General features: G+C 46.5%; 1 protein-coding gene across 1 annotated transcript; it reads left to right on the forward strand.

Annotated features, from left to right (window-relative positions):
- The first annotated feature begins 61 nt into the window (after positions 1–61).
- On the forward strand, positions 62–11,360 carry LOC8051761 (serine/threonine-protein kinase 16). The gene is made up of 7 exons (XM_029977303.3): positions 62–407; positions 3,266–3,500; positions 5,568–5,710; positions 7,736–7,856; positions 7,916–8,011; positions 10,302–10,426; positions 11,188–11,360. The coding sequence occupies exons 1-7, from the start codon at positions 298–300 to the stop codon at positions 11,312–11,314; spliced, it is 957 nt and encodes a 318-aa protein (XP_029833163.2). The 5' UTR covers positions 62–297; the 3' UTR covers positions 11,315–11,360.
- Positions 11,361–12,403: the final 1,043 nt, after the last annotated feature.

The raw sequence follows: 12,403 nt of genomic DNA on the forward strand, positions 1-12,403 counted from the left end.
GTCCCCAGATCTAGGCACGGGCAGATCTCTGAATAGGCGCTCGCCACAGGCATGACACCAGCCGTGCAGCAGCTGACGACACGCCGGTAGAGGTGTCTCGGTGTATTGCAGTTGTTTCGCAGGTCGTGTGTCATGAGGGAAGCCGCTCGGCTGCTGCTGTGTTGGCCCTCGAGTCGCTAGACCCCTCGGAGTTTTGGCGGCGCCGCACTCGATGCCTTCGAGCGCGTACCATGGGCGGCCGTGAATCGGTGGGTTGGCGCGCCCGGCCGCGATTGCTGGGCTGCTGATCGCGCCAGCATGCCTTCTCTGGGCCTCAACACACTCTTCAACATGGGTTGTTACTGCACCAAGGAAGCCGTTTGCATCAACGGCAAGCGGTACATCGTCAAAAATAGGCTCGGCGAAGGGTACGTAAGGCGGTGCTTTTTTCACGCAGGCTCGCGCTTTATGCCGACTTGCATTGCGTCATGAAATCAATCGGTTGAGCTTAAAAACGCAACCCTACGCGTGCTCAAAGTTCGAAGTGTCAGTGATAAGTCTAGAGGAGGCGAGTTACAGGGCGTTTAAGACTAGCTATGCAGATTCAATGAAATGGTCAACTGGTTGGCTCGTGGAAGCGATGGGCACCGAGAGTCAACACGAAGCATCACGCAAACTTGAACAACGAATACAATCTTAGAACTCTCATAAATAATGTTAGCGAAGCAATGGTGCAGTTAAGTTTTCTCTGGCTTAAAGTTGTCTTGTCTTACAAGCTATATCAACAAACCACAGGGGAAAAACCAAAGGGAGGAACAAACATCAGGGTGTGAAAACTGGGACCGTCAATTTTTCCAGGTAATTTTGCACGCGACGTCTCTATCAGTCGATTTGTCCTCCCTTGTTCTATCACTTTCTTTTTTTTTAAATTTCTTCGTACAAGATTATGGAAGAAAGCGGCATCAATACCGACGTAGCCTACAACCGTGATATTCATGGCCAGTTTCCCCACTGTCATTTAGTCAAAGGTTTGCAGCTGCAGCAACAGGTGTTTCAACCACTGCACGTAATATATATGGCTTGCACGTGACATCATCTGATGCTGGCATTTGTTGTCGTTGACAAAAACAAATTCAGTGGTGTAAAATTAATACCCTGTTGCAGCATAAGAAGCTCCTTCCCCGCACCTTTTCCACTTTAGCTGGAGGAGGAAGCCACCAATCAGAGCAAGCAGAGAGCTTTGAGGGAGGGACTTGTCCCACTTTTCTTAGCCTAGGTACCATACAAAAGGTATGTGCTCATGGTGATGTCAGTGCATGTCATGTGTTGCAGTATGATAAGGATGTGCTCCTACAGTTATAATAACCTGCCACTTATCACAGCAACAAAAAGCGAGAAAAAAACTGAGGGGAAACAGTAATTTCTTTGTAACGTTTACGACTCCTAAAAACAGCAAGGCTTTCTGGTCCCAAGCTGTTTGTTGTTGAGCACATACTAACTTTCTGCTGCATGCATTCTCAACGGGTGAGCAACGTTGGCTCGTTCTCGGCATGCTTGCAGTGATAACAGACGCAAATATTTTACGGCGAACATAATATGTCTCTTTTACGGCTAGGACAGCTTTGGAAGTCGTATAGCTTGGAATGTGTCTGGGTTAGAAAGATTACATTGGTCTGTTTTTTCGGTCGAGTCACGACCTAGCTGTTTATCACAACAATTTCGTGTGCAGTACGAACTGTTGAAGTGACAAATCATGCGCTTGATTTGATTGGGATAGCGTTGAGCAAAGCTGTCCCCAAACTACATGTACTGACAGGGAAAACATTTGGAAAGCACCGCACTGGCAGGAAATTCGACCCCAAAAGCAGATGCGGTAAGGTCTGTGAAAACCTGGATGCATTTCCTTTTGCTAAAATACCCCTTGCTTTTGGCACCCAAATTAGTGCCCCGACTGCTATCCACTAACCACTTTTTCCTCAAGGGTGCAGCCATCTTGAATATTGTCACCTCAGGTATGCGGCAAAACGACGCTTTGATCTCTCCACGCCGCTGGAAGGTGTTTACAAAAAATGTGTGATTGTCACACATTGATGTTTTGCCTCACCTATATTTTCTCGCCTATTCCAAGTTGAAGTGTTTTAATATTTTCTCGTCCTGCATACCAGATACGTAACCGACGTGACTGAGAACGACAGGAAACAGAACATGTATACAATAGGCTCGCGATAATTCAAATTCGGATATTTCGTACTTCTGGTTAATTCAATCGAATTTCAAATTTTTGGTTGCCCCAACTATGTTTTAATGTATTTATAAACTGCTTAATTCGAACAGCGTTTTCGTGCAATTCATACTTTTTGTTCTCGTGGCCCCGTTGATTGTGCTTCTTTTTGAGCACCGGTGCACTGCAGAGGCAACACCCGTGGAGCTTGCTTTCGTGGGTATTGCTTCTCCGCAGTGTACCGGTGCTCGGTGAGAAGCGCACTCAACACGGTCCCAAGCGGGGCCAGCAGGGAACACATGACCTATAAAAACCGGCACCACGCGAAAATTTTCCTAAACTTGCGTAGACGCTGTACTGACATGGCAGCATGGCATATAGGTCCATGTCGCAGCGTCCACACAAGTTGCTATGAAAACTGCCGCGCGGTGCCCATTTTCATTGCTCGGGTGTCCCCAGTTCTTGGCCTGATGAACAAACTTAATTTTGTTTTGAGTCATCATGTGCTGTCTGAACAGTCCACGATAAACAACATTTTTTAGAGATAAATACACATATTTCATAGACTTCACAAATGTTTCATGTGTGTCCTACCTGCTTATGATCAGTAGGCATACGTAGAGGAAATCATCAAATATCTTCTTTGTATGTGTAGCCATTCATATGGCTAATTATAATTTTATCTTGCATCATATTTAGATGAATTTCTGATAATTCAAACTTTCTATAATTCAAACAAAATGTGTTGCTCCCTGGAGTTTGAGTTAATGAGAGTCTACTGTAGTCACCGATAAGGCGAGAATGGCAGACAAAAGTTCCAGTTGTCCCGCCTTCGGCTCTAGCTTCCAACGTTCGACAACGCTTGGGGCGTCCATGAGCGATGCCCTGTCGTTCTTGCCCCATCGGTAACTATAGGAGCAAGTAGGCTTTTGAACGTCAAGGTACGAGACAGAAAAAAACTGGCGATTGCTAGCTCTCGCTAACTGTGTCGTGTAGCATACGAGACTTCCGCTTTGGAGCAAGACCGAATAAATTTTGAAAGACGGCCTGCGTCTTGCAAAACAGGGGCTTCAGCATCGTGGACCTGGTGATAGACCCGTCGGGCCACGGCACATTTGCGCTCAAACGCATTCCGTGTCACACCCGTGAGGCCGAGCACGAAGCCCTGCGCGAGGCGGAGCTGTACTCCGCCTTCGAGCACCCCAACCTGGTGCGCTGCGTGGACACCGCCTTGGTGCCCTGCCGAGACCTGTCCAAGCCGTTTGCCAGCGAGCTCCTCATCCTTCTACCCTACTTCAGGGTGCGTCACACTACGGGGACTGCTACGTGTCTCCGACTGGCGTGCTCGGCGTCCTACGTGTAGAGCAAGTCATCTATCTGCTTCTTGCGCAGTAGTTGCAGTGACGTCAGAACGACAGCTCCAACTGGCTTTGATTGGGAGCATAGTGGGTAGACCTTGATGCTAGATGCCTCAAGGTTTACCGCAAGGATCCCGGCATGTGACGACGCGACACTTTTACGACGCCGTCAGGCAGAAATCAAGGAACCACTCTTTAGGGTGCACTAAACGCACCAGTCAGAGGTGCATTCACCATAGTAGTAGTACCAACAAAATGGAGGAGCCCATGAGGTGTTCGCATCTGGACGTACATTGTGCATAGTATGGGCCAGTAAGCACCGTGGCGACGCCAGAAAAATAAAAGGCTCGAGGTACACCTAAGCATTTCTTATGCGTTGTGAATGCGAAAGCATGCAAGCTGCTTGTCCGCTCCCTTTGTCGTCTGCTGCATACTAGCAGCTCACGCTTCAGGATCTCGGAGGCCATGGCACAGCGGCCAATGGGAGCCCCGTCGACGCACGCCAGCTAATATGGAATCGAAGGCATATCGCTCCTATTGGGATCGTGGAAACCAGGAACCGTTTTCACTTTTCAAACTGATGACGTCAGCTCGCTCCATGAGACAGTTAATGCTTTCAAATTAAAAAGCGATAAAGAAGTATAAACGCTTCCAGCAGCAATTTGATTGATTCAAAGATTGAGAATTCGGGAGTTAGAAGTAATATATATGGAGAGTGTGGAGAGAGTTCCCCAGGTGTCCGCTCGGATGTAGAGAGTTGTAATCCGAGAGTATGGGAAATCGAAGGCCGGCTCAATCTTCTCGCGAAGAGTTAATTTCTCCTGCAGTATTGGTTTTTGTTGCCCTCGTGCTTAAAACCCTTAAAGGGATGCTGCACCAATAAGCAAAACATCACTCATACAGCAATATCTCAATGGATGGCCGTATGTTTTGAAAAGAAGTGCACAATTGAACATGGCCAACGAGGCATGTTACATCATGGTTCTCATTCTCTCTCCTCTTCGCTCCGTCCCCTTGAGCAAGTGAACTGAAGCGGAGAGGAGAGAAGCAAGGCAAATCCCCTCATCCTCAACTGTTCTAAGAGATTTGCGATGTCACATTCTTCGCTTGATTGCACCCTTCTTTTTCAAAAATATGGCCATTTTGAGATATTGATGTGAGTGACGTTTTGGAGTTTGTAGCATCTCGTTCAACACTTATGCAACCTTATTTTGCGAAATACAAATTTCGATTCAGCATTCCGTTATCATCATATCACTAGTGAAGCTCAAACTCTGTTTCGCCTTACGGTGCACCGTAGTAGACACTATAAGCCATTCCAGTTAATAGGATGCTCTGAAGGTATTGTGCAACTAGTTGCATACACATCCCCTTCACATTGCTGCACCCCATTCGAAGGCAATTAAACACTTACTGAGTATTGAATTGGCTTCGATGGCTTGTAGTGTCCTCTTTGGTCCATTGTAATGGAATGGAATATAGACGTGAAGTGGTAGTATATAAAAATTAATATATTTGTGGTGTATGTATGAGTCATGTGTATTTTCACAAACCTTTGTGTCCTTGTGTCTTATTTAACAGTACGACTTGTACACATTCTTTTCCACAAGTATGAACCCTAATTGCAAAAGATTGCCTCGTGGGTTATATTTTTTGTTTAATTTGTTTAAAAGAACATCAGAACCGGTTCCCACTTGCACATATATCACAATCGTTATGCAATATATATATATGTGGCTTATCAATGCAGTTCTGCCGCACCTGTCGTACAAATTTATAAGTGCGACTTAAACGAAAGAATGACTTACATGCAGAATCTTTTGCAGAAAGGCCCATTTATAAGGGGTGCAACTTCTTGACTCAAAAGTATAGTAGGGCTAGATATGAATTATTTTAAAGATTCCATATATTTTCGTGCCAGTGAGACATCAACACATGCTTTTCTTTAATTGAAGAAAAGTTGCAAGTCGCAACCGGCATTTGTGAAGAAACTCATCTCTCCGGTGCAGAGGGGTACCCTGCAGGACGAGCTGATGATGCGTGCCCGTTCTCGGGACCACATGGGAGAGACCCGCCTCCTCGACCTCTTCCTCGGCATGTGTCGAGGGGTGCAGGCCATCCACAGCGCCAGCCCCGTTGCTCTGGCACACAGGTGAACCTCTCTGAGTGCACGCTTGCAGTACAAGTAGCACAATCATTTGGGGCACGAACCTAAGAAGTAACATGTGGTGCTCGTCAACGTCATGTTTGAGCGATATGCACAAAAACACCAATGTCGTGTTCGGACCCTTTTGATGTTGTGATACAGTGCAGTCCACTTATAACGATATTGAGAAAACCGCAAAATCCAATCGTTATAGCCGATTATCGTTATATCTGGATCAAATCAAATCTAAAAAAATAGCGATCAAATCTAAAAAATTTGATCGCTATAAGCGATATATCGTTATATCTGGTATCGTTATAAGTGGATTACACTGTATGTCACACTTTTGAGCTAGAGGGATTACCATATTAGCGTGCATCCGACCAGTTGTGCCCCTTGGGTGCACAGCTATGTGAGAAACTTGCGTCGGTTTTGCACAATGGAATTTCCACACCAAACTTGTACTTGAACGCAAGATGTTTTGCCCAGCCCTGTGAAGTTTGTCATGAAGTATTTGACTTTATAATGCGAAAGCATTAACTGTCCCATGAAGTGAGCAGAAGTCATCAGCTTTGAAGCCGCGCCAAACGGCACCTACTCCTTTCTCCAAGTGAAGCCAAGATCTGATGACTCCCAGCTTTGAAGCCATGCAAAAAGCGTAGCCAAACGACACCTAGTTTCCCTGCTCCCAATGGACCGCAGTGAAGCCGAAATCTGGTGGATTTCGGCTTCAGTCCCATTGGCTGGCGCACATCACAGTTTCAAGGAACAAGGTTCCCCATTGGCCGTTGCCCGTCAGTTTCAATGACTGCCACCCCAAGGTGCTGCGGGTCCGCGCCGCCAGCGCGCCGGTAAGACCAAGCGTTTGTCTGCCGATCGAGGCAGCGGCTCCACGCACCACGTCAGTGCGGCAAGGAGAGCACGTGCTTGGCCGTCAACGCAAGTACGCCGCAGACGAAATAAGGAAGCGGAAGAATAACATGCATGCTTTCGCATTCGGAACTCATAAGAAGTGCTTAAGTGTACCTTGAGCCTTTTAAAAACATCAGGAGAAATGACAGTCCTTCTGTACAAAAAGTAGCGACAACTACAAACCCCTCTTTTGGACGCATGCAATTTTCGTATACCATAGAATATCGAGCATGCGCCGATGTCGCAATAAACACTCACGCCCTTTTTGGAACACTTGAAATATAAGGAAAGAATATAGCAAGCGTCCAACCGAACCAACCTCCAAGCCCACCAAGCTAACTGGGACGTTCCTTCGCATCACCTACTTCTGAGCAGCAGGTGCCAAACAGTGAAGCTTTAAGCGCGTGCTGGAGTTAAGCAGGTTTGACGAGAGCGGTGCAGCTGCTTCAGAAATCAGGAATCCTCCCTGGCTCCTATACTGCTCTCATACCATTTGTTTACTATTTATTTATTTCAAATACTGTCAGTGTCACGAGATAAGTGGGCTACAGCTATACGAAACACAAACAAAAACAATAAATACTAAGAATTCAATCAATAAAATACCAAAATACTGACATTGTTAATGCAGTTTTAAAGGCGACACCACCAGATAAAGTTACAAGCGTTGGAAGGTGACTCCCATGAAACTGTGGTTCGGGGCATGAACGAACTGAAAATTCATAGTTTTATACGATGGTGTCCCTATTTTGCGTTGATGATCGAGACTCAACGATATATAAAAAGAGGATATTAGCAGCCTTTCACTCAAGGGGGGATTATAATAGATTTTTGAAACACACAAAAACAAGAACATTTAACATGAAGCAAGGTTACACAAGTTCAAACTAGGCGTCATAGATTTTATGCCAGTGCCATTCTGTCAGCTTAGACAAGGGCCAAAGTAAGGCAGCGTGGCCTTTCCGTTTTTCCGGTCTCCGACCCAACAAGTGCCCATCCCCGTAATTGTGATTATCTCCCACTTTTGGGTGGGCACTTGCTCAGTATTCTTCGACAGTCGAATAGTGTTCCGGATAGAAGTTGTGGAAAGACTTGAGCGGAAATGCCACCACTGTCCAGGGACCTCAAGCCTGCCAACGTGTTGATTGGAGATGACGACACCCCGGTCTGGATGGACTTCGGGTCAATGGGTCGGGCCCGGCTGGACATTGGCCGCACCAGCGAAGCCATGGCGCTCCAGGTCCGGCGTTCCGTGCTTCCGCCGTTAGATCTGTTCATTTCACGCATTGTCCTTTCCAGGACCTGGCCACGGAGAAGTGCAGCATGCCATACCGAGCCCCCGAGCTGTTCAACGTGGAGAGCCGCACGTCCATAGACGAACGCGTCGACATTTGGGTGAGGATATCTTTGCTGTCGAAAGGCCTTGTCTCAAAGGCTGTTCTACCGCCAGAACACAATGTTTGGTCTACACTTTGAAGATTTAAAAAGAATTGTGCGTATAATTACATTTAAAAAAAAAAAGTATTTAAGGAAACTGATACAGGCAGCAATGTACTCTTTTTCCCCTTGTCAGCACTCTATTTCTCTTTCACATATCAGCAATGGGCCTTCTTGCCGACACAAAAGAGGAACTGTGTGAAGCGTACGACTCTATGTCGCACCTTGTGTGGAGGCCGATCAGTAAAAAACGGGAAGTTAAGGATAACTCAAACGAAACATGAATTGGGAAGTTGGAAAGCTTGTACCATAGGCTACGAATGCAGATTCAAGTTATATTCGGTTACCCAGTATTTTGTAACTATGCTGTCACAAATGACAATTGGTGAGACAAAGAATGACTGATAAAAACTAAACGTGTGGCATCAGCAGCCCACAGACAAAAGTTAGTTCCGTTGCCACCAGGGCCGGTCTACTCTTGAATGTGGGTACCTCTCCCGGCACTTTAAATACCCACGAGAGGGATTTTGAAGTGGGCTTTGTGGGGGACAAAAAACTAAAGGTACCCAGCACTACGAGCAAATGGCTGCCGTAAGTCCGTCCTCCTTTCGATTATTCAAGTCCGACTTTTTGTGGAGAACGAGGGTGAGCAAGCTTAAAATGCAAGTGAAAAGAATCGCATTCGTGTACTTTTGAGAGCGACATGTAAATTTATATCTGGCAAAGGTTGTGTTAAGCGAGAACTGAAGAAAACAACAGGCAAGGCTTACGTCTGCCGAGCGAAATCGGCTGGAACGCTAGGTACTTTCTCACCAGAGAGCTGGTCACGTGACCTCAAAATCCCTTTACGGCTATTTTGACCACCAGGAGAGACACCCACATTCACCAGGGTCGCTAAACTCATCAAACACAAAGATTCTTTGTGTTCGAAAGAGCAACACAAGAGAGCGCGCGGAGATGGCCGTGGTTCATACGTGCGACTTCACAACGAAGATTATCGGCTGTGACTAATATGTTTGATGGTCTCTAAAAAGCAGGGCAGAAACTTGGGATAATTGCATTCTAAAATCAACACCGTCGAAGTTGACAGTCTGATATTGTTCTTATTTCCGCGGATAAAGCACAATTTACTGAAAAACGTCCCTGCCATTCCTTTTCCTTCTCTCGGCCTTTTGGATATGATCAAATGTTTGCTTTTGGGCGGATTTTGCCTCCAGGCAGTTGTCCCCCCATTAGCAGAATGAAATCATGTTACTTCTTTTTTTCTAAGTAGTGACTATTGGCTACGTAGGCTACCAAAAGCATTGCTGTAGTCGGCTTGCCAAGATTGGCCAAACTGGGATTAATTCTGCTTTCATCAACGGAAATACAAGTAATGTCAGGCTGTCAATATTGTTAATAATGTTTTAAGAACGTGATGACACTAAGCTTCCAACAAACACAAACTTGTCACCATCCGTTTGAACACACACTGTCGAACTTGTCGTCCACAACCAATGATCATGACGTCAAGGGTATGAACTAGAAAAATATGTCGCTGAACGTGCCTGCACACTACGAGCCTAGCACAAGCCTCTCACTTAAAAGTCTGTCATGACCCCTCGCTATCCTTGCTTGAAGCGGTACTCCGGCAATATGTTTTAGCTACCCATACCGACTATATCTTCTGAATATCCGGCCTTTACTTTTTTTGGAATGTTACCTATCTAGTTTCTCTATATTGAAGATAGTTATTGTGAAATCATCAAATGGAGGCGGTGCCAAAACCAACTTCCAAATATACTGACGTCTTCAGTGCCGCGATGTCAGTGGAAGGCAGGCTTGCAGGTAGAGCGGGCAGTGTAGAAAACGCAGCATGCCGATCATTTGGGACCCGTGCTGGTGCACGGGTCCCAAGGCGAGCTTCCAAAGCATTCATTCGACACCATGAAACTGCTTGTAATCGGTTGGGAATAAATTCTACAGCCAGGAGTGAACCCCTGCCCGACCCTGGCGTCACTTTTTCATTGTTGCCAGTAGACTGCTTAAAGAAAAGACGGTGATGAACAAAATGAAAAACCAAGCTTCGCAAAAACAATTTATTTGGGCCCAATATTTGGGTTAGTAGTTCAGTGATCTTTGTTGGTGCGTTCAGACAATTTTGAGGCAAACCGGAGGCCGCGAAAAAAATGGCCAAGTAGCCCTCCGACGCTTGTGCCAGATTGCACGAAGCGTCTACATCGTGTCAGTCATGTCCTGCCGGATGCAGTCCCTGGGGTGCTGCCTGTACGCCATGTGCTTCTTCCGGTCTCCCTTCGAGGCGGCCCACGAGCGAGGCGACAGCGTGGCTCTGGCCGTCCTCAGCGGGCACGTCGACATTCCCGAAGACAGTCCGTGAGTGCCCCGCGGCCACTCTTGACTAGACACTTTCCTTCCTTGCTCATTTTTTGCTTCCCTTAAAGACTAGCATGCACTTTGCACTTCACAGGTTTCACTTTGCCCCAACCAACGCCTAGATAATGAGCCTGTAGTGCTCAACTTTCTACATACTCCAAGTCAGCACGAGACAGGTTATACATGAATGCTGCATCACTGTTTGGCTGGAATTCACGCTCTCCCCGATTGAAAATAAGTCCCAGACGAATACCGATGCAGCAGTCGTGTGTATCCTCTGCCCCGTGCTGGCCTTTGGTAGGAGACAGAAAATCCAGCACTACGGCCTTGTTCAGGCTGAAAATCCCCCTCGCCACACTCTTTTCGGGACTATCTTCCCTAGTGATTTCCACTGTCGAGAGACGAATGAAAGAGGGCAAGGGAATATCAGGATCAATGGCGGGTGCATTCAAAGACCAAATTATCGACGACTGTACCTCTAGTGCCATCTACTGATAGGTGCAGCGAGCAGACGACCAGGCATGCCTGCCGTTGACTCTGGCAAGTTTGTTGAACTCCTTTTTCACAGGAAGGGAGCTGCACCTTAAAATTTTGCTAAGACCCACCACCAAAATATGCAGACAAAAATTTGAGATTGCTACATGTAGGCACAGATTTTTCTGGCCGATTTTTGAGCGTGCCTCGGCGTTTACGGTACCCGATAGATTAGTAGTTATTGTCATTGTAGTCATCTGGAGGGGTGACGCGCGTCTTCCGCGCAGGTATTCCGGTGGAGTGCATGCCCTCATCCGCACCATGCTGGAAGTGGACTGCCTCCAGAGGCCCTTCATCGAGAGCGTCTTAGAGCAGGTCGCCAGCCTCACTGCCTCTGCACAGCACCGGGTGTGAATGTGCCACTGCTTGCGCCCACATTAAACACTTCTGTTGCTGAAAAGCGTCTGCAAAATGTACCATTCGTGCACATTGCTCCATCCTTCTCCCCCGACTGCCAGTGCAGTACGACTGCTAAACCAACATCTAGGTAAGCCAGCGTCAGGCACAGATTGGACACGAGTGCTGCTTCGGCATTCAGCTGCGACTCCAAATTCTTGCCAAAAGAACACGAGTCCCAGTCGAATGCCGACACAGCACAGATGTCCAATCTGTGGTCCACGCAGACCTATAATAGATGACTTAGACAATATAGCACTATGACCTTATTTTCTAAGACATGGGTCCTCAAACTGGGTTCCTAAGAACCCAAGGATTCCCTAGAGTACCCTCATGGGTACCCTAGGGAATCCTTCATAATGGATGGATGGTAATGGCTATACCCTTAGTAATGGGCGGCAGCTTGCGCCACCTAGCCTAACATTTCGTCATCCCTTCTACTATTTTTTTTTTAATTTGTATGAATTTTGTTATAATAGACCCCCTCTCTTTTAAATTAAATTTATTGCCTATTTTTATACGTTTTTTTTTATCCTTCCCTAGATCTCTTCCACCAATCTTCCAATCTCCTCTTAGTTACCGCATTTCTTTCCCTATCCATTCGTCCATCCATGTCCGGAAAACCCAGTGCCCCCTCCAAATCCGTAGTCATCCCCCCCAAGAGGGTGGGACGAAGCCCCGTGCACCTTAAAATTACATGTTCTATAGTTTCCCTTTCGCGGTTGCATATGTCACACAGAGTGTCTACTTCCTAAAATTTAGCCCTATACGTTTTCGTTCGCAGCACCCCCGTTCTAGCCTCAAACAACAAAGAGCTCCCCACTAAATTATCATACAGCTGTTCCTTCTTTATTTCTTGTTTTTGTGCCCTGCATATTGCTATAGCTGATTTCCCCTGCATTCTCTCTTCCCACAATTTCCTCTCTGTTTCCTTTACTCCGTTTGCTACTGACATGCTCCGATCGGTTCCATCTCGCTGAATGTATTTAAGTCTCGGCTTGCAAGTTCGGTTTGTCCACCTAGTGTTTAAACTTTTCATATATGGAT

The sequence above is a fragment of the Ixodes scapularis genome, unplaced genomic scaffold (genome assembly GCF_016920785.2).
Source record: "Ixodes scapularis isolate PalLabHiFi unplaced genomic scaffold, ASM1692078v2 PGA_scaffold5__190_contigs__length_132052651, whole genome shotgun sequence".
NCBI classification, from domain to species: Eukaryota; Metazoa; Arthropoda; class Arachnida; order Ixodida; family Ixodidae; genus Ixodes; species Ixodes scapularis.

What these genes read in the sequence shown, in the direction of transcription:
- LOC8051761 (XM_029977303.3), top strand. Translation starts at nt 298, where the DNA reads ATGCCTTCTCTGGGCCTCAACACACTCTTCAACATGGGTTGTTACTGC. An exon ending in CCCGTTGCTCTGGCACACAG is followed by an intron (nt 5,711 to 7,735) that starts GTGAACCTCTCT and finishes ACCACTGTCCAG; the next exon opens with GGACCTCAAGCCTGCCAACG. An exon ending in GACATTCCCGAAGACAGTCC is followed by an intron (nt 10,427 to 11,187) that starts GTGAGTGCCCCG and finishes TCTTCCGCGCAG; the next exon opens with GTATTCCGGTGGAGTGCATG.